Source organism: Choloepus didactylus, chromosome 5 (assembly GCF_015220235.1).
Source record: "Choloepus didactylus isolate mChoDid1 chromosome 5, mChoDid1.pri, whole genome shotgun sequence".
NCBI classification, from domain to species: Eukaryota; Metazoa; Chordata; class Mammalia; order Pilosa; family Megalonychidae; genus Choloepus; species Choloepus didactylus.
This window is the reverse complement of record NC_051311.1, coordinates 167,496,613-167,519,852: the sequence shown is the minus strand read 5'-3', so window position 1 is coordinate 167,519,852 and position 23,240 is coordinate 167,496,613. Positions and strand designations below refer to the sequence as shown.

The 23,240-nt window shown below is 38.9% G+C and overlaps 1 protein-coding gene across 7 annotated transcripts in view; it reads right to left on the bottom strand.

Annotated features, from left to right (window-relative positions):
- Positions 1 to 624: 624 nt before the first annotated feature.
- The window catches only part of LOC119534687 (zinc finger protein 596-like), a 48,302-nt gene continuing 25,686 nt past the window's right edge, over positions 625 to 23,240 (bottom strand). For 4 of the 7 annotated variants that reach the window (XM_037837321.1, XM_037837322.1, XM_037837324.1 and 1 more), the window contains 4 exons: positions 6,174 to 6,300; positions 4,242 to 4,337; positions 3,679 to 3,761; positions 625 to 3,236 (listed from right to left, as the gene is read on the bottom strand). In XM_037837321.1, coding sequence (XP_037693249.1) covers positions 2,205 to 3,236; positions 3,679 to 3,761; positions 4,242 to 4,337; positions 6,174 to 6,300 — 1,338 coding nt within the window. In that variant the 3' untranslated portion in view covers positions 625 to 2,204. Of the gene's footprint in view, positions 3,237 to 3,678; positions 3,762 to 4,241; positions 4,338 to 6,173; positions 6,301 to 10,942; positions 11,728 to 12,779; positions 13,189 to 23,240 lie in introns of those variants that run through there. The other 3 variants (XM_037837323.1, XM_037837325.1, XM_037837320.1) reach the window with 3 other exon arrangements.

Genomic DNA, 23,240 nt, shown 5'->3' with positions numbered 1-23,240 from the left:
CTGGGAATCAGCAAGTTTCCCTTGCCTCAGGTAGACAATATACCACCTGTGACACTAGAAAAAGTCCCCAATAGGTTGAACTGTGAGTGGTGCTAATAATCCTGGAACACTTGGACCTCAGTCCCCATGTACCTATTTCTTGCCTCTTGGGGGAAACTTACCAATGGGTTAGCAGTCTTGTCAGGTTCATGGACAAAATGTGACTGGAGAACCAAATATTCTCCAGTGTAGTGAAGGGAGATTTGGAAACAACTTGTGGTCTGGGAAGGAACCATTTATGCTATGTTTATGCATATGGCAAGGGTCCTATTATAAATATCTTTGGAATGACCCAATGAGAAAAACACCAAACTGTTTTTCACACCCAATGAGGCTTGAGAAACTGGTGGGACACAAACTTGGGATGATCCCTTCCTGGAAAATGAGGACAATGGACTTAAGCTCAATGGCATCAATGAAACAGTTCAATTTCCCATGACTACTTCTGCTGCTTGGTGGATCTGTCACCTAACTGGGCATGAAAATTCTGACACCATGACATTCTGGGCCCAGGTACTTGGATTATCTCTCCCAATAAATTTCTAACATATAGAAAATATATTTTATTTTTACTTCACACCCAGTGACACTCCTAAAATTAATGGTCTCTAACATCCTTTTGCAAATTTAATAGTGGTTTCTATAAAACCAAATGTCAACTGCAAATGAAAACTTTCATTTTTTCTCCTGTTCTTTTTTCTTTCCACTCTTTAACTTATTACACTATATAAATCTACCATTATGTCTATATAACATGGAAGTTGTGAAAGATAAATTTTTCTTGTTCTCTATTTAAGGTAAAACAATGTCTCAGTATTTCAAAAATATAAGGTTATGCTGAAGAGAAATACTACTTGTGTACCCAAACTTACTGGTAAAATTCAGCAATTTATAAATTCTAAAATTAGTCAAAATTTTCATATACCCATGCTCTGGAAAATAATCTTTACAAAAATTGTCAAGGACTGTATTCCCACATCTGGACCATCATGATGGCATTGCCTTTGGGCCCTGTAGATTTTGAAATTTATTACCTCTTTTTTCACTGAGATGATTGCTTCAGCAGGTTCTGATATTCCCTAATGAGCCACTAGTAAGGGGAAATGGGAAATATCTGGACCTCTGATTGGCTTAGTGAACTACTGTTTGCAGGATCCTCTCACCCACTGATATTGTAGTTATCAAGATGAAGTTGTTCCTTGTAAGATGAAAAACAAACATATCTATTCCTATTCTGCAGATATTTAGTTACCGACCCAAACTGTCCATTGATCCTTTAGAAGTAACCACAGAAGCATATTCATTTACCCCAAATCACAGGCTTCACACATTCCTATCCCCACACATATACCACTTCCATCACAGCACCGCCAAACATCCTATAATTTGCCCAATCCCCTCCAACACTATACCTCAGAGTTACAATAACACATGCATATATCTTCCCCAAATTCTAAATAAGTGACTTCCCTAGATTTTACAATGAGTACATTCTCCATCATGAAATTTCTGGATATCCCTCAAGGGATTTCATCCTGTAAATAAAGGCTTTTCTCTTATTTCATGTTTTCATGACTTTTTCATCTTATTTAATTTTTTTGTATTTATTTCTAATTAGTTTTTAGCACACCAAGGCTTGGGTATCACTGAATGATAGTAGTGCACAGTAATTACAGACCTAGTGTCTCATTCCTATGGAGTTCACTCATTAACCTTAAATAAACTACAAATTAAGGCATTCCAACATTGCATACACAGAATTCCTCATGTGTTAATTTCTCTGCCTTGCTTAGAGTGGAAGGGCTTTCTTTCATTATTTTATATCATGAGTTCTCATACAATTTCTCATCAGGCCATCTACTAAGGACTTTTTTGGATGACATTCATGCAGACTCTCCCCTATATGAATTTCTGTTTATCAAATAAAATAGTATAATGGCTAAAGGCCCTACCACATTGATTATAGGGTGTTTCTTCAGTATATGAGTTCTCTATTTTTAAATTACAAGGCTATGGGTGAAGTCCCTTCCATGCTAAAAATGTTATGTTCTCTCTCTCCATCTAAGGTCAGAATATTGACTGAACACTTTCCAAGACTAATGACATTCATAATTTCATGTTGACAAAGAATAGAAAAATTAAGATTTTCCATATGGATGGCATTCTTATGGCTTCTGCCCACTGTGCATTATCTCATGTCTCCTAAGACCATAACTCTGAAAGAAAGCTTTTCCACACAGATGACATTCATGGGGTTTCTCTCCAGTGTGAGTTCTCTCGTGTTTTCTGAGAGCAGAGCATTCAATGAAGGCTTTTCCACATGTATCACATTCATATGGTTTCTCTCCAGTGTGAGTTTTCTCATGATATTTGAGAGTAGAGCAATGAGTGAAGGCTTTCCCACAGGTATGGCATTCATAGGGTTTCTCTCCAGTGTGAGTTTTCTCATGTCGTATGAGGTTAAAACAACGCATGAAGGCTTTCCCACATGTATGGCATTCATAGGGTTTCTCTCCAGTGTGTGTTATCTCATGTTGTCTAAGATTCCAAGATCTAGTGAAGGCCTTCCCACATACATGGCATTCATGAGGTTTCTCTCCACTGTGGTTTTTTTCATGTCTAAGATAATACTGACTGAAGGTTTTCCCACACAGATGGCTTTCACGGGGTTTCTCTCTATTGTGTATCCTCTCATGTTTCATAAGATAAGAGTATTGACTGAAGGCTTTCCCACATAAATGGCATTCATGGGGTTTCTCTCCAGTGTGTCTTTTCTCATGTTTCCTAAGATAAGAATATACACTGAAGGCTTTCCCACATAAATCACATTCATAGGGTTTTTCTGCAGTGTGTGTTTTCTCATGTTGTTTAAGATGAAAAAATCTACTGCAACTTTTCCCACATATAAGGCATTCATATAGTTTATCTCCAGTTTGAGTTCCATTGGATTTCCTGTGGCCAGAGCTTTTAGTAATGTCTTTAACACTCCAATGACTCTCATATGATTTACTTTCAGTTGGAATGTGCTCATGTTGATTAAAACATGAGTGGTCACCAAGGAGTTTTCCAAGTGGTGTGCTTAAATATGGTTTCCTTCTCATGGGAAATAATGCATGGTGAGTCACTGTGGATCTGAGAGTGGAATCTTCTTGCAAATAATTGCATTGAAAGGGATTCTTTTGAACGTGTGATATCTGCTGTGGGGAGATTGACAGTAAAACATTTGTTCATACACATAAACTTCCTCATCTCCTGCCATATGAATTCTCAACTAATCCTTCAGTGATCATCTCCAATTAAAATCTTTCCCATGTTAGTGTCATATACACATTATTCAACTTCATGCATGGAGATTTTTCTAATACCCTAATTGCACAGTTACCTGATCAATTTTGAATTTTATGATTTTTAAAATTCAGGTATGTGAATCCTGTTTATGCCATCAAGTTTTCATAAGAACTCAGCTTAGAGTTTTGTGTTCTGTTTCATTTTTCTCTAAATTCAAAGTATCACAGATTTTTGCTGGAGTAGCACTTAACCACAACATTAATTACAGCTAAGTGATTCTGCTGAATTTATACTTTACTCAATCCCCAGAAATCTACTTGGAAAACTAAGATTAACACCAATGAAGCTTACCAATGATATGACGTTAGAATTTTCCTTTCCGTATGTAAGTTGCGGCAATACTACTTCTTGCATTTTACTGGCACTTTTCCTGGCTATAATTATTGGGTAAGAAACACAGTATATTGTTAGGGAAGCATAACAGAAATGAAAACACTGAAAAGTCCCAAATATCCCTCTCTCAGTATGTTTCAAGGGTAGACACTTGGCTGGGAGAGAACATCAAATTAAGTAATACTCCAGGCAGAAGGAAACATTATAGGACATTAACAAGCAGAAAGTCATGGAGGTAAAAAGAGGGAAAATATTTCAAGAGTAATACCTGGATAATTTTCATTCTGATCACATATAATTCCAGTAATACATCCACATCCCTTTCCCAAAGTCAAAGGAACCTGAATAGAACTTGGTAAATGTAAAAAACTAACCACCACATATGAAGAAAACTTACCCAATATCCTCGCCTACATTTGAGAAATCATAACTTAAGGAAATCTGAGACTGATATTTCCATGGACCTACTCATTAAGTGAAGGGGTCTTTCCACTACTGATGCACAGGTTTCTGAAGCTCACCTGGACTCCAGTTTTGAAGAAATCCTATTCCTTCTCTCCACACCTCCTTTCCTTGTATCATCTGGGAAAGGACATCTGATTTGCAGACTGGACATCCTATTTGTATGAAAAAAAAAAACCTGGAATCTGAGTTAAGTGTTAGCAGTGCATTATGAAGTCCACAGGAGGCTACCAAAGAAAAACGTGTGAAATGAAGTCAGCAAGACAAAAGCACTTTGAACACAGAACAATGACAACAAATAATTGTATAAGCGTAAACTGTAGCTAAACAATCTAAATTCTATGTGGAAATTAATATTTATCATGTATTTACTATTGTGTTCCAAATCCTCAGGATAGCTCTTAGAGCAGAATAAATATTTCAAATTGTTTAGTCACTTATTTTTTTTTTCATAGCTTTATACATTTTATTTTATTTTATTTTTTTATCTTCATTTTATTGAGATATATTCACATACCACACAGTCATACAAAACAAATCGTACTTTCGATTGTTTACAGTACCATTACATAGTTGTACATTCATCACCTAAATCAATCCCTGACACCTTCATTAGCACACACACAAAAATAACAAGAATAATAATTAGAGTGAAAAAGAGCAATTGAAGTAAAAAAGAACACTGGGTACCTTTGTCTGTTTGTTTCCTTCCCCTATTTTTCTACTCATCCATCCATAAACTAGACAAAGTGGAGTGTGGTCCTTATGGCTTTCCCAATCCCATTGTCACCCCTCATAAGCTACATTTTTATACAACTGTCTTTGAGATTCATGGGTTCTGGGTTGTAGTTTGATAGTTTCAGGTATCCACCACCAGCTACCCCAATTCTTTGGAACCTAAAAAGGGTTGTCTAAAGTGTGCATAAGAGTGCCCACCAGAGTGACCTCTCGGCTCGTTTTGGAATCTCTCTGCCACTGAAGCTTATTTCATTTCCTTTCACACCCCCCTTTTGGTCAAGAAGATGTTCTCCGTCCCACGATGCCGGGTCTACATTCCTCCCTGGGAGTCATATTCCACGTTGCCAGGGAGATTCACTCCCCTGGGTGTCTGATCCCACGTAGGGGGGAGGGCAGTGATTTCACCTTTCAAGTTGGCTTAGCCAGAGAGAGAGGGCCACATCTGAGCAACAAAGAGGCATTCGGGAGGAGGCTCTTAGGCACAACCATAGGGAGGCCTAGCCTCTCCTTTGCAGCAACCGTCTTCCCAAGGGTAAAACTTATGGTAGAGGGCTCAACCCATCAAACCACCAGTCCCCTATGTCTGTGGTCGTCTTAGCAACCATCGAGGTGGGGTAGGCGAATATCCCTGCATTCTCCACAGGCTCCTCAAGGGGGCACTACATCTTTTTTTTCCCTTGTTTTTCTTTTTTTTTTTTTTTAACTTTCCCTTCTTTTTTAAATCAACTGTATGAAAAAAAAGTTAAAAAGAAAACAAACATACAATAAAAGAACATTTCAAAGAGACCATAACAAGGGAGTAAGAAAAAGACAACTAACCTAAGATAACTGCTTAACTTCCAACATGTTCCTACTTTACCCCAAGAAAGTTACCTAATATAGCTAGTCACTTATTTATCCATTCAAAAATTATTCACTGACTTTCCAGCACTGCTCTGAGTGTTGGAGATTGAAATTCAAGAAAGACATTATGTGGTGGTCAAGAAGATTAAATTGTATGAGGGTGAAGTTGTAAGAAAAAGCTTAGAAAACATTTCATTTGAGTGGTTGTATGGGTTACCAAATAATTTAAATGGGCTCAAAATATAAAATATAAATAGAATACAGAAAGGTTATAGAACAATATTGAGAAGCTGACTTACTCAAAATAAAGATATATGATAGATATGATCAGTAACTAAGTAGATGGTAGACACATACATTAGACAGTTGACAGTTACGTATTAGTGACAGAAAAAATTTCAGAGACTCACCCAGTGAAACCAGATGATTTATGTTCTCAAGCATCACTTCTCTGAATAGCTTTCTTTGGGTTGTGTCTAATAATGCCCATTCTTCCTGGGTGAAGTCTACAGCTACATCTTTGTAGGTCATTAACTCCTAAAACATCACAGAAATTTAGGTTCACACAGGGCCACCCTTACCAAAGTCCTGATGCTCAAAATGACAGCACTGATGAAGCAGAGACTGGGTTTATAATGCCAGAAATCTGTTTGGAGTTCAAGTAAGATCACTCTAAATGCTGAAATGCCACCTGCTTTTCAGGTGCAGTCAAAGACACAGACATTTCGAATACATACAACTCCATGTAAAGGAATATCGCATGGCATGGTGTGATATACTCCTGGAAATTTCCTAATACACTTCTAATTATGATATCCCGATACTGATTTGAATACTCTAGAGCAACCATACCTAAAATATTTTTCCACCAATTTTAAGTAAAGCTACACAAACATAAGAATAGCGATATCCATAATGTCATTTTTTGCAGTTTAAAATTTTTAAGCAATTTTATTGAGATATATTCACATACCATACAATCATCCAAAGTGTACAATTAATTGTTCAAAGTATCATGATATAGTTTTGCATTTATCACCACAATCAATTTTTTGGAACATTTTCATTATTCAAATGAAAAAGAAAAACAAAAATAAAAGAACACCCAAAACATCTCATATTCCTCCCCCATTATTCATTTACTTTTTGTCCCCCTTTTTTCTACTCATTTGTCCATACACTGGATAAAGGGAGTGTGAACCACAAGGTTTTCATAATCACACAGTATAAGTTGTATAGGTATACGATCAACAAATTTACCCTTCAGTTGAGATACAGGACTTGAAACTAATAATTAAACCTATAAATCAACTCAAAAATCAAATCAATGAGTTGAGGGAAGATATGGCAAAAGAGATGAAGGATATTGTGCCGGTTTGAATGTATTATGTCCCCCAGAAAAAGCCATATTCTTTGATGCAATCTTGTGGGGCAGACATTTTAGTGCTGATTAGACTGGAATTCTTTGAGTGTTTCCATGGAGATGTGCCCCACCCAACTGTAGGTGATAACTCTGATGAGATAATTTCCATGGAGGCGTGGCCCCACCCATTCAGGGTGGGCCTTGATCAGTGGAGCCATATAAATGAGCCAAAGGGCAGAGGGAACCCAGTGCAGTTGCCAGTGACATTTTGAATAGGAGCCACAGCCAAGAGGGACACTTTGAAGAAAGCACAGGAGCTGCGGATGAGAGACAGTTTGAAAATGGCCGCTGAAAGCATACTCTTGCTCCAGAGAAGCTGAGAGAGGACAAACACCCCAAGAGCAACTAAGAGTGACATTTTGAGGAACTGCAGCCTAGAGAGGAACGTCCTGGGAGAAAGCCATTTTGAAACCAGAACTTTGGAGCAGACGCCAGCCATGTGCCTTCCCAGCTAACAGACGTTTTCCAGACACTATTGGCCATCCTCCAGTGAACGTACCCGATCGCTGATGTGTTACCTTGGACACTTTATGGCCTTGAGACTGTAACTCTGTAACCAAATAAACCCCCTTTTATAAAGGCCGATCCATTTCTGGTGTTTTGCATTCCGGCAGCATCTGCAAACTAGAACAGATATAAAGAAGTCATTGGGCAGACAAGGAAGAACTCAAAAGTTTGGAAAAACGATCAGGAGAACTCATGGGCATGAAAAGCACAATAGAAGAGACGAGAAACACAATGGAGACATACAATAGCAGATTAGAAGAGGCAAAAGAAAGGATCCATGGACTGGTGGAAAGGACATTATGAGCATGGTCTCAGAACTGAATGACAACATGAAGCACATGAATATACATGTCATAGGTGTCCCAGAAGGAGAAGAGAAGGGAAAAGGGGCAGGAAGAATAATGGAAGATATACCACTTTTTAAAAAGGACTATACTTAGATTATTCCCATATAGGGATGACCTCAATTTCCTCTCATTTCCAAAACTGTTTTTATGTTATGTTACTGAACAGATCCAATGAGATGAATGAAGTGCTTTCTCTCTAAATTCAATTCACTGGTCTATTAATCATTAAAATGGCAGCAAACTTTGAAGGAACATGTAGAATTCTGGAGAACTGAGTCAGTGCTGCCTCCCTCAATTCTATATAACTCAGTTGTTCATTATAATGTTAAGTCCAGCTGGTTCAGGATCACTTGGCAGGGACCCTTCAGATGGTTGTACTCAAAGATGGCCCTAGTATGACCATTATTATGGTAGGAGACCTCCCACTCTCAACATTTCATGGGGACTACAATGCCAGTTTTCATTGTTCTTATATCTGCAGCTCAGCTGTTTGTTGAAGATTAAAATGTTTTGTTGCTTCTGGTCTCTCTCAAAAATTTCCAGTACCATAAATTTTATTTTAATTATGGGAATGATACTTCCTATATATTGCATCAATTGATTAAATGTGAATAAGCTTGACTTACAAAAATTGAAGTAGTGCAGTTGGGAATAACAGCTGTAAGGAAAATTTTAGTTTTCTTGTTTTGAGTACTTCAAAATTGCAAACCTCTCCATCTGCTGGCAAGTGTGGTGTAACTTCAGTTAAAGGAGAATTTCCTACTCAGCTTTGCTTGCATTGTCAATAGCTCAGCTGACAACCAGGTTCCTTTGGATTTTCATCACAATCAGACAAGCAGTAGGTGAGGAAAGCTGAGAAAGGAGATAAAAGCCTCCAGAGGTAAGTCTTGACCACAACCCACAGAATCACCTGTCATGAATCCCAAACCCTTTACCTAGGAGGAAACCCAGTCCAATCAACAGGAACATGAAGTGAGCTCAAAGAGAAACAGGAGGACCTCTCTCCCAGCATCAAGACATTGGATGTTCTGACTGGTTCACAATTCATTTCTGTCCCAGAGGTGTATGGGATTCCTACATTTTAAGAATGACTGTTCTCTAAACAAACATTAATTTTTAAAAGAATTTAATAGACAAAAAAGTGAAAGGGAATTAAGACCTGCTGACAGTAAAAGCCCAGGGAGTTTACCACAAGAACACCAACTCTATAAGAAAGGCCAAAGTAGTAGTAGTCAGGGGGTATTTATTCTTGCCAGGGGGTGGACACAACCCAAAGGTCCACAGCGTATGAATGCATAAACTGTAAGTGGTATATACATTCATTGGAATACTGTTCACTACACCTCACTAGAAAGGAGTGAGTTTATGATGCATGCTGACTCAAGAATGAACCCTGAAGACACACAGGAACAGATACTGCATGATTCAGCTCATATGAAATATAGTGTGAAAATTCATAAAGGCAGAAAGTAGAGTGTAGATCCTGGGTTATGGGAGAAGGGAGAATGGAGAATTAATTCATGGGTACAGAGTTTTTGAAGTGAGAGGAAATGGGCAACACATGGTGGTGAGGGAAGCATGGCATTTTGAGTGTGATTAATCCCACTGAATTGTAAGTTTTAGAGTGGTTGAGATATGAAAGTTGATCTTGCCTATTTTCTCAAAAAAAAAAAAAAAGGTGAAGAGAAACAGAGAGACATCACTGAGAGGGAGATTAAAGAGACAAGAATAAAAGGAATACATGATCCTGGACTGGATTTAGTAATACTGGAGAAAATGCCCCAGAAGACACTTTGGGACATATGAAGAGACTGTCCCAACTTACCATCCAACCAGATAAGATCCACCAACTTTTAAAGTCTTTCCACATTTTCCCTGCCATTCCTTCTTTCTATATATGTATTTACCTTACTATCTATATCTTTCTATGGTCCTCTCAACATTTGAGAAGTCATATACATCAAGCTTCTTTTACACTTAGTATTTCCATTTGTATTTAATAACAAGAATATTCACTTATGTGTCCACATTCATGCGTACGCATGGTACATTTGTTACAATTGATGAAAGCACATTTTTATAATTCGACTAACTATAGTATATGATTTAATTCAGGGCCCAGTGTTTGTGTTGTACAGTTCCATGGATTCATTCTTATTCTATTACCACATATAGAATGCAAAATTCATCATTTTAACCACATTAAAATATACAGATAAGTGCTGGCAATTACATTCACAGTGATGCCCTATCATCAACACCATTCTTTACCAAATCATTTCCATCATCCCAAATAAAGGCTCTACATTTTAAGCATTAACAACCCATTCTCCACACCCACTGTAACCTATATCCTAGACTGTGACTCTGTGAGTTTGTTATTCTAAACATTTCATCCATTGCATAACACACCAGTGAGATCACATAATATGTGTCGTTTTGTGTCTGGCTTATTTCACTGAACATGAGGTCTTCAAAGTTCATCCATGTTATCATATGTATAAGAACATCATTCTTTTTCATGATTGAAAAATATTTAACTGTGTATATCACATTTTGCTTACCCACTTATTGGCTGATAGATCATTGGGGTGCTTCCATCTTTTGGAAATGGTAAATAATATCACTAAGAATATCGCTGTTATAAGATCTGTTTGAATCTTTCATATCTTTTACATATATCTTTTAGATATATAGGTAGAAGTGGGATTATTGGGTCATGTGGTAATTCTACATTCCACTTCCTGAGGAACTGTCAAACTTTCAAAGCTTCTCACCATTTTACATTCCAGATGGCACTGAGTATTCCTATTTCTCCAACACTTGTAATTTTCCAATTTTATAATAGCAGCCTTTCTAATGGATGTGGAATAGTAAGTCACTGTGGTTTTGATTTACATACCCTTAATGGCTAGTGATGTTGAGTATTTTTCCTTCAGTCTGTCCCTTTTCTGTCACTTTTAATCCAGGATGACAGTGGTTCTGTTCATATAGATCTTGAAAAACCAGGTTGACTTTGCATGTAGTACACAGGTTTACAAACCATCAGACAGTAGGGCTTTCCATAGCTCCTTCCAAGAAACTTCACCTCCAATCCCAGCTTGCACTGAACTGGCTGACTGGTACTGTGTTCAGTGAAACCCTCACATGGAGCACTGTTCTCTGGAGACTCATTATCGAGAAACTCAGAATTTTCCAAACCATCAACTTCTGGTTTGATTGCTGTAGCTTGGAAACAAAATTTGAAATCAAGAAATGTGAGTCCTCCAACTTGGTTCTTGTTTTACAAAACAGGTTTTGCTATACAAAACCATTTGCTTTTTCATATAAATTTGATAATTGGTTTTTAAAATTATGCAAAGAAGTTGGTTGGAATTTTATTGTTATTGTGATAGCAATAAATCTGTAAATTATTTTGGGTGGTATTGGCATCTTAACAATATTAGGTTCTCCAACCCATGAACACGGGATGTCTATTTAGTTCTTTTAAAATTCTTTCTGCAATGTTCTGTAGTCTTGAACAACTCTGTTTCAGTTTAATCCTGCCGTTTTGCACAGTACCAGAAATGGAGCCTTTTATAAAGGGGGTTTATTTGGTTACAAAGTTATAGTCATAATGCCATAAAGTGTCCAAGGCAAGCCATCAACCATAGGGTACCTTCACTGAAGGATGGAAAATGGCATCCAGAAAGCCTCTGTTAGCTGGGAAGGCACGTGGTTGGCATCTGCTTGCTTCCAGGCTGCATTTCAAAATGGCATTCCAAAATGTCAGCTTTCAACGGCCATCTTCAAAGTGTCTGTCTCAGCTGCAGCAGCTCCTTCTGTCTGTAAACACTTCTATAGGACTCCAGTGATTCAATTAAGACTGACCCTGTATGGGTGAGGTAACACCTCCTTATCTAATCAAAGGTCTCACCAATAGTTGATTGAGTCACATCTCCATGGAAACATCCAATCAAAAGGTCACACTCTAATCAGCACTAATACATCTGACCCAACAAGGATGCATCAAAGAACATGGATTTTTCTGGGGGACATAATATATCCAAATTGGCACATTCCACCCCCTGGACCCAGAAAAATATTATCTTTCCTTATACAAAATACATTCATCCCATCACAGTATCACAAAAACTTAAATCATTTCAGTAATAATAGGTAAGTACAAGATCTCTTCAAAATCAGTTACAGGCATGGTCTGTCCTAATGCAAAATTCCCCTCCAGCTGTGGACCCGTTATCTGCTTCCAATATACAAAGGAGGGACAGTCACAGGATAAACATTCCCACTGCCATAAGGATAAACTGAAAGGAAAACAGGGTTCAAGGGACCAACACAGTTTCTAAAATCTGCATGGCAAACTCCATTGGATTTCAAAGTCTGAGAGTAATTTTCAGAACAACATTGTATCCTTGGGGCTTGAGAGAGTTGGAGTCAAGCCCTTTCTGAGGGCCTTTGTGGCAGCCCTTTTTCCTCCAAACACTGGGGTGAGTGCTCCAACACATCCATGCACTGGGGAGACCACCTTCTTCTCAGACCCACTCTCCTCAAACATCTGGGTGCCACTGACTCAGCCTCTCTGGGGCAATGGCTCTCCCTTCTCCAAACAGTGGGGTGGTGGCCAGGCTTTCCCCAATTCCCTGTAGATTGTGCTCTACCCTCTCTGGGGCCTGGGGTGGCAGAGCTCTTCCTAAGCATCGATGCAGAAGGCCAGCACCCTGCCTCTGGGGCAAACTCACCCTTTCCACATGCATGGGCCACTCTGCTCTCCCTGTCCAAAATTTCTTGATTCAAGACCTCCACCTCCAAGGCTGTGTCTTTGTAGAAGTTTATCCTTCAATTTGTCCCTTCTGCATCCCCTCCAGTTCAGACCAGTAGTTCTGCTTATACAGATTTCACAAAAATTTTGTAGGGTTAGCATGGAGTTTACAGGGGTCATAACCACCAAAGAATAGGACTTTCCACAAATCCTCTTGGATAACCCCATCTCCAATCCTGGCTTGTACTGAAATGGCAGCTGGGTTCCATGTTTGGTTAAATCTTCACGTGGGGCTGAGGCTTCTGGGGTCACTTTTTGGAAACCCAGAATTTTCCAAACTAATTAGTTTCTGGTTTCTTTGAATCCAATAGTTTGTTCCTCAGCTTATCCCTCTTCACTTGCATTTTACTATAAGCTGCAAATAGAAGCCAGGTTATTAATTGGCACATGTAGTCTGCAGGTCTCCTCAGCTAAGTGTCCCAGCTCATCGCTTTCAAATTCTGCCTCCCATCCAACACCAGGACACAATTTTGCCAAATTCTCTGCTACTTTAAAACAAGGATTGCCTTTCTTCCAGTTTCCAACAACATATTCCTCATTTCTGTCCAAAGCCTCATCAGAGCTATCTTTAGAGTCCATATTTCTACCAACAGTCTCTTCAAAGCAATTTAGGACTTCTCTATCAAGCTCATCACAATTCTTCCAGAATCTTCCCCTTATCCATTTTAAAAGCCATTCCAACATGATTGGTATTTGCAAGCTCAGCGGCACCCCACTCCTCTGGTACCAAAATCTGTTCTAGTTTGCTAATGCTGCCATTTTGCAAAATATCAGAAATGGATTGGCTTTTATAAAGGGGGTTTATCTGGTTACAAAGTTACTGTCTTAAGGTCATAAAGCATCCAAGATAAGGCATCAATAGGGTACCTTCACTGAAAGATGGCCAATGGCATCCAGAAAGCCTCTGTTAGCTGGGAAGGCATGTGGCTGGCATCTGCTTCTTCCCAGGCATTCTCCAAAATGTCAGCTTTCAACAGCCATCTTTAAATTGTCTGTCTCAGTTGCAGCATCTCCTTTTGTAAGCAGTTATAGGACTCCAGTGATTCAATTAAGACCCACCCTGAATGGGTGGGGTAACACTTCCATGCAAATTATCTAATCAAAGGTCTCACCCACAGTTGATTCAGTCACATCTCCATGGAAACTTCCAATAAAAAGGTCACACCTTAATCAACACTAATACATCTGCCCCCACAAGACTGCATCAAAGAACATGGTTTTTTTCTGGGGGACATAATATATGCCAACTGGCACAAAGTCCTTTATATCTCTGGTTAAATTTTTCCTCAGTACATACAATGGAATAGTATTCAGCATGTGACAACATGGATGAACTTTGAGGAAGTTGTGTTAAGTGAAATAAGTTAAAAACAAAAGTACAAATATTGTATGATCTCACTGAAAGGAATTATAATAAGTAAAGTCATAGGCATAAAGTATAGACTACAGCTTACCAGGATTTAGACTGAGATAAAGAATGGGAAGCAATTGTTTAATATGTGCAGAATGTCTAAATCGGGTGAACATAAATGTTCGGAAGTGGACAGAGGTGATGGTAGCACTTTATTATGAGAATATATAACAGTGCTGAATGGTGTGCGAATATGGTGGAAGTGGGAAGTTCAGATCATACATTGCTAGGCAAAACTCCCCACCCACAATGAATGTGACTGTTTACATGGAGCCCACCCATAGCTGATGTGACAGTTTGAGCAAGAACAAAAACAAAGATTTTCCGTAATGTAATAACCTCCCTGACCTCAACTCCTTATCTCATCCTGAACAAACCAATCCCCTGATGTCAACTCCTTATCTTTCCCTTCCTAAGCAAACCAATCCCCTGATGTCAACTCCTTACTTCTCTTTCTTACCCCCACTCCCTCCCAAAAGCTATAAAATTGCACTCCCACCTTTGTTTGGGGCAGTTGCCATCTTTTGGCTTCAGCCCACCTGCATATAAATAAAACTTTCTCTGATCGATCTTTGGTCTCTTCTCTTCCTGGTCAAAACAAACTAACGTTTTGGTGCTGAAACCCAGGACCAGGAAAGGAGACAAAATCTCCATTAGAAAGGTCAGAACCCACTTGCCTGACTTCAGCACCAACACTGGCAAATCGCCTTTGGGTAAGGAGAAAGTGCCCTCTCTTTCCCCTCCTGCACTCTCTGTTGTCTGGGACAACATTCACCAAAATCCTAGTGCTAGATAAGAGCTGCTTCTGCTGGGTCCAGGACCCTAGGAGCAAGTGAGACAGTGCCTCCATCCACTCCTCCACCTCTGCTTTGGGGCTTGGAACTCTCAAGGTGGGACGCCCCCTTGATTGTTCCTAAGCTTGAAAGCTAGAATTTCTCCTCCCCTATCCAACTTCATTCTAACATTGCAATACCAACAAATTAAACAATAAATCCATCTGGCCAAAATACAAAACCCTCAACCCACAAATTCTTCTAAACCTGAACAATTACCGTCAGCATCTCAGCAAGTGGACTGAAGTCCCATATGTTCAAGCTCTCTTCAACTTGTGCAGGCGCCCCTCTCTGAAACTTATTCCCCTCTCCCAAAATAGCCTATCTTCTCCAAACCCAGCACCCCCTCTTCTCCTCCTCCCAACTCTTCCTTCAATCCCTTTGAGAATCTTCTCCTCATTTCTCCTCCCCCTCCATTTTACACAGCCCCTAACATCCACCAAAAACTTCAAAACCTTTAAGGTCTTTAACAATAGAAATATTTAAAAAGCCCAGTAGGAAAAACTTAAAAGTGGAAACCAAAACCAAATCTTGTACTCAAGCTTACCAGCTTCTTGCTTCAGCACTGAAAGAAACCTGAAGCTCTACTAAAACCCAAAAGAAAAACACCATGGGGAGCCTGCTTTAAATGTGGACAGTCTAGGCACTGGACCAAGCAATACCCAAATCCCTGACCCCACCCAGGGCTGTACCCACTCTGCAAGCAGTAAGGTCACTGGAAGTCCAACTGCCCCCAGGCCTCTCAAGGCATGGAGACATTGGTTATGCACCTGACTGAAACCCCTGGGTTTAGCCTCCCAGAGCTCCTGGAACTAGCAGCAGAGAACTGAAGGTGCCCAGGAAGCACACAAGGCCCCACAATGATCTCTCACATGAAATCTTGGGCAACTCAGTAGCAGGTAAGCCAATTTCATTTCTTATAGACACAGGGGCCACTCACTCTGCTCTCCCTGAATATAAAGGGCCAACAAACAAATCTTTAGTCTCAACAGTTGGAGTTAATACAATAGTTTCACAGCCTTTAGCTACCCCACTCCTACCCTGCACACTTTACAAACATATATTTACCCACTCATTCCTTATCTTCCCATGCTGCCCCACAGCAATCCTGGGAAAAAAACATCCTAGCTGGACTAAAAGCTTAAATACTCATTCTCTCTCCTTAAACTGCATCAGGCATCTTCCTTCTCTCTTTAGTAAATAGAAACTCTTCAACAAAACCTACCAATCCACCTTCTTTCCCTTTCCTCCCTCTCTAGTTAACCTTAAAGTATAAAACACAAAAATTCTCCTTACAACACTCCCATTTTTACCAATTAAAAGGCTCAACAGGACATATCTGCTAGTTACTGTTTCCATAATGCATTAACTAAAGTGTTTTAAATATTCAGCATTATTCCAACAAGTTTAATCTTAACGGTAATTGTAAGTTATAAAGCGTTTGCTTAAAAACACTTTCCAGAATTATTTTAGTAACTTAAGTATAAAGGTATAAAGAATGTCTTTCATTAAAAGGAAAAAGAAAGTAGTTTGGTCCTAAATGATTGGTTGTTTAAAGAAAAAGAGAAAATGTGTGAGAAAACCTGAATGAATACAGAAAGATGCAGAAGCTTTGCAAAAAAGGAAATTTATTTCTGTGTTCAAAGTTAGAAAATAGAGTAAAAGGTATAAAGAACTTTTTTTAATTATTAAGAGGGAAAAGAAAGTAGTTTTGTTCTAAATGACTGTTTCAAAAGGAAGGAAAAATGAAAAATGTAGTACAAAACCTGAATGGATACAGAAAGTTGCAGAAAGGGAAATTTCTGTGGTAAAAGTTGGAAAATGGTAAAAACTGATGGTATCACTGCTTAACAATTAAACCTCAGAATACTGTGTGTATATGCCTAATAATTCACAAAACGTAAACATTCCTCACCTTACTGCAAGCTCATGTAACTGTCTCCTGCTGCTCTAATATCAACCCTGCCACTCTCCTTCCACTTCCTACACCTACACATAATCCTCATTCATGCCCTAAAATCCTCTTTAACTTCCTCTCTCCTTTCCCACATATCTCAGACCTCCTCACCTTCCTCTGGGAAGCATACCTACAGGGAAACTTAATAAATTTTACCTGAAAGCAAGTTACTGATTGGGTAACATCATAAAACGTGTACAAATAATAAATCTCATCATCATGCTAACACAAATCCTACCCCACCACCCTCTAATTCCTACTATCTCATACATTGCCCAATCAAGTAACCGAACCAACTGCTAAATTTACCCAGAATCCACTCAAACCACCTCAGTCTCTCTTCTGGACTTTCCTTTAAGTCCAGAAATCCTTATCACCATAATACCTCATTACTGTGGATTTAATTATAATCATTCTACTCCTCATTCTGGAACCTTATTTCTTACAACTTCTAACCAGGTTTATTCACAGAACTGTTAAAGCTGTAAAAAACCAGGCAGTCAGTGACATGCTACTCCTCCAACAAACACACCTTTACCAGCAACTACCCTGCAACAGTCATAGGCACAACTCTACACCCCTCATCAGCCAGAAGCAGATACAGAAGAACAGATCTGCATGCCTCAGCACCCCTAGAAAATCAAAGATAAAGCCAGGAATGTTGGGCAGAACTTCCCACCCACAATGAATGTGACTATTTGCATGGAGCTCACCCACAGTTGATGTGACAGTTTGAGCAAGAAAAAGATTTTCCATAATGTAATAACCTCCCTGATGTCAACTCCTTATCTTATCCTGAACAATCCTGATGTCAACCTCTTATCTTACCCGCCCTAAGCAAACCAATTTCTCCCTACTTCTCTATCTTACCTGTGCCGGTTTGAATGTATTATGTCCCCCAGAAAAAGCCATATCCTTTGATGCAATCTTGTGGGGCAGACATAATAGTGGGGATTAAGTTGGAACGTTTGGATTAGGTTGTTTGCATGGAGATGCGCCCCACCCAACTGTAGATGATAACTGATGGGATATTTCCATGGAGGCATGGCCCCACCCATTCAGGGTGGGCCTTGATCAGTGGAGCCATATAAATGAGCTGACTCAAAGAGAAGTAACACAGAGTGCAGCTGTGAGTGACGTTTTGAAGAGGAGCAAGCTTGCTAGAGAGGAACATCCTGGGAGAAAGCCATTTTGAAACCAGAACTTTGGAGCAGACGCCAGCCACATGCCTTCCCAGCTAACAGAAGTTTTCTGGATGCCATTGGCCATCCTCCAGTGAAGGTACCCAATTACTGATGTGTTACCTTGGACACTTTGTGGCCTTGAGACTGTAACTGTGTAGCCAAATATACCCCTTTTATAAAAGCCAATCCATCTCCGGTGTTTTGCATTCTGGCAGCATTAGCAAACTAGAACACTACCCCAACTCCCTTCCAAAAGCTATAAAATTGTACTCCTACCTTTGTGGCTGTCACCATCTTTTGGCTTTAGCCCACCTGCGCATAAATAAAACTTTCTCTGATCAAGCTTTGGTCTCTTCCCTTCCTGGTCAAAAAAACCTAACATGTATGTCACCAGAAGGAAAGTTGGAGATTAAAAGAAGGGAATATGTAACAGCAAATCTTGTGGTGGATTAACGATACAAATATAAAAAGGTTCCTTATGAACTACAGCAGATGTTCAACACTGTTAGGAGATAATAACAGAAGGGTACATGGGGAAAATGTACCTATTACAATCTATGGACTACAGTTAATATTAACATTTTAATGCTCATCACTAACAGTAGCAAATGTATAACATCAACATTATGGATCAACAATACGGAATAATAAGGGGCAAGGGGGGATTAGGGTTTTCCTCTTATTTTTATTTCTTTTCTACAGTAATGAAAATGTTATAAATTTTGTCATGGGGCTATAGGCACTATCATGTGATGGTACTGTGAACCAGTGATTGTATACTTCAGATGGTTTCTATGCTGTGTGAATACATCTCAAAAACACTGCATTAAAAATGGTGCTAATAGGCTCAAAGAGCTGAAAGAAAATGTGGACAAAAAATAAAGCAAATCAGGAAAATGGTAGATGAACATAAAGAGAATGTCAATAAAAATATAAAAATCATGAAAAAGCCAAAGAGCAGTTTAAAATCCAGTAACAGAAATTAAAAATTACTGAGAAGAATTCACCAACAGACTAGAGCTGGCAAAAAAATGATCAGTGAACTTGAAGATAGGAAAATGAAATTCATTCAGTGTGAAGAACAGAAAGAAAAAAATAATGAGGGAAGAGAGCCTGAAAGACCTGTGGGACACCAGCAAGCATGCCAGTATACACCTTGTGTAAGTCCAAAAAGGAAAAGAAAGGGGCAGAAAAAACATTCCAAGAAATAATGGCTGAAAACTTCCCAAATTTAAACAAAAGTCATCTATATACACAACCACAATGTTCAACAAACTCCTAACAGGATAAATTCGAGTAAACCTACAATAAGGCATATATAATCAAAGTGTCAAATACCAAAGATAATGAAAGAATTCTGAAAGGCACAGGAGAGGCAACATGCCTTGTACAAAGGAGCCTCAGTAAGACTAAGTGCTGTTTTTGCACAGAAAACCATGGAGGTTTTTCTGAAAGCAAAATATTTCCAACTAAGAATTCTATATCCAGCAAAACTGTCTAAAAATGAAGGGGACATTGTAGCAAGATTATGGAGTAGGGAGCTACAGGATTCAGTCCTTTTATGAGAAAAACTATTAAACAGGCAGGAACTGTCTGAAACAAAATGGTTGACATTCTGGAGGACAGTGAAATCCTCTACAAGATCCAGCAAAGGGTAGGAGCAAGAGGCTGGTAAAGTACAGGAAAAACTGCTCTCTCCAGTGGACAAACCCCACTCTTGTGGCAGGCTGCCAGGAATTTGGCCCCCAGATACTTCATTGGTGAATGAAAGGAACATGAAATCCTTTCACCCAAGACTAGGGGTGGGCATGGCCATTTGCTGATCATGGCCTTTGATTAGGAAATTCAGATGCCAGTGGATCCAGCTCAGAGGGTAGCCATTGTTCCAACCCATCCCAGACAAAGGTGGCAGTGGAGGAGACTTAAAGATGCAATGCGTCCTTAGGGCTGTAGGGGAAAATCTTAAGGGCTGCATTTGCTGGGCAGGTCAAAAAAGATCATATCTGGGGAAATGTGGTGCCATTCCCGTGCCCTTCTCAGGGAACTCTGGACACAGACTGGCTCCCCTCCATGGGTCCCTGACCCTGTTTCAGCTGGAAAAGCCTGGGGAAACATCTCTTGGGCATGCCCTCCCCCCTGCCCCACCAATTGCCCTCCAGGAAAAGCAGCTTGAGGCAATGAAGAGTCTGAGCAACTACAGAAGTGGACTTGGGCAAAGGCTTGCCTTCTTTTAACACCTGTGAGAGGGAAGTCTGTCTTCTGGAAAATAGAGGGGGCATTCAAAATCCTGTAAACAGGGAAAATCCAAAACAACAAGGATATGCCTTGGGTAGACCTTCATGATAGGAGGGCAGAAGCTCAAGGGAATCTCTGTCTTACTATAAGCTGGTTACAGCAGGTAAATTTAACATTCTGGGAACGCGTAGGAATGACCATGATTTGTTAATTTCTGGTGGGTATGGTAGGAATAAGTTCACAGAAATGCAGTTATCTTAGGTTATCCATTAGGCCTTTTCTGGTTATAGTCTGTGTATTTTCTTGGGGCAGAATAGGAACATGTTGGGAAGTAATTCTAGGATATTTATTATCCTAGGATATTTGTTTTTTCTTATTCCTTTGTTTTGGTTTTGTAATTCTAGATATTTGGTATTCTAGGATATTTGTTTTCTCTTATTCTTTTGTTTTGGCTTTGTTTGAAATGGTTTTTTTATTGTTTTTTTAATTTTTTTGAGAAAGTTAATTTAAAAAAAGAAACAATGAAAAAAAATATGCAGAGCCCCCCTGAGGAGCTGGGGGGAAATGCAGAGGTGTTGGGCTTCCTCACCTGGATGGTTGCTGATGTTCTCACAAACATTGAGGACTGGTGGGTTGATGTGCCGAACCCTCTATCACGGGACTTTCGCTTAAGAAGTCTGTTACTGCAAAGGAGAAGCTAGGCCTGCTTATAATTGTGCCTAAGAGTCTCCCCCTGAATCCCTCTTGGTTGCTCAGATGTGACCCTCTCTCTCTAAGCTGCCCCTGCAGGTGATCTCACTGACCTGCCCCCTACGTGGGACCTGACTCTCAGGGGTGTAAATCTCCCTGGCAACACAAGATATGACTCCTGGGGATGAATCTGGACCCAGCATTATGGGATTGAGAGCATCTTCTTGACCAAAAGGGAAAGTAAAATGAAATGAAATAAAGTGACAGCAACTGAGAGAATTCAAATGGAGTCAAGAGGTCACTCTGGTGGACATTCTTACAAACTATATAGAAAACACTTTTTAGGTGTTAATATATTAGAATATCTAGAAGTAAATACATGAAACTATCAAACCCCAACCTAGTGGTGGCCTTGATTCTTGAAGATGATTGTATGAGAATGTAGCTTACAAGAGGTGACAAGGTGATTTCAAAAACCTTGTGGATCACACTCTTTTTATCCAGTTTATGGATGGATGAGTAGAAAAATGGGGGCAAAAAATTAAAGGAAAAAAAGGGTGGGAGGTGGGGTCGATTCAGGTGTTCTTTTTTCACTATCTTTTTTATTTTTATCACTTTTTCTGGTACAAGGAAAATGTTAAAAAATAGAACATGGTGATCAACGATCAACTATATGATGGTAATGTGATCAATTGATTGTATATTTTGGATGATTGTATGCTATGTGAACAAATCTTATTTAAAAAAAAAAAAGAACAATGGGGGAGGGGAATGGGATGTTTTGGAAGTTCTTTTTTTACTTTAATTTTTATTTTATTCTTTGGAGTAATGAAAATGTTCCAAGTTTGATTGTGGTGATGAAAGCACAACTATATGACAATACTGTGAACTGATTGTACACTTTAAATGATTGTATGCTATATGATTATGTATCAATAAAATTGCATAAAAAAAGCTGGTTACAAAATCAAGAAAAGACACCTCATGGGAATAAATCCCAGAGTTAAAAATTTTAAATATTAAAAATATACAGTGTGAACAACAGTATAAGATAAAGAGCAAATGATGGCCTATCTACAGGAAGAGGATAAAAATCCAGAAAACATCAAAGAATAAGACAAGAATGTGGACATACCAAAGACTTGCAAAAAATGATCATAAAAATGTTCAAGGAGATGAAGGGAATCCAAAGAAAGGACTAAAATATTTCAGGAAAACAATGCATAAGCAATGAGTATCTTAGTAAAGATACGGAAATTTTAAAAAGGAACCAAAAAATACAGAAGTTGAAAACCACAATAACTGAAATGAAAAATTTCAAGGACAGTTTCAAGAGCAGATTGGGACTGGCAGAAGAAAGAATCAGTGAACTCAAAGAAAAGACACTTGAAATAAATCAGCCATGGAAAAGAAAGATAAAAGAAGTATAAAAAGTGAAAATAGCTTAGAAAACCTCTGAATCACCAAGAAGTACAAAGATATGTATCTTGGGAGTCCCAGAAGGAGAAAAATAGGCAAAATATATAGACAAAAAATGACAGAGAACTTCCTATACCTAACAGAAGACAAGCATTGTGGGACTTCAACCCCACTAAACCTGCCATAAAAGCAATACTGAAGGGAGTTCTTCAGACTAAAAGGAGAGACCACTAGACAGTGGCTCAAAGTAGCAAAAAGAAATGAAGACCTCCAGTAAAGGTAACCATTCAGTTAATTAGAAATGCTAATGCTATTATAGTTCATTGCTTGGTATGGAAGTCCACTTTTTACTTCCAACAGGTGCTAAAATGAAGATGAATAAAAAGGAATGATAAATCTCTGCATGTGTACATGTAATGTCCAAAGATATAATTGGTAACAAGTATTTAAAAAGTCGGATGCACAGAGGGGTAGAGGAAAAGTAAATGAGTATGTTATTGAGTACAAATCGGTATCAAAACAAATGATTGTTACATACATACAATGTTAATTTTTAACCCCATGAAAGCCATAAGGAAACTATTAGAAATAGATCCAGATAGAAATGAGAAGGCACTTAATATGGCTTGGCACACACACACACACAAACAAA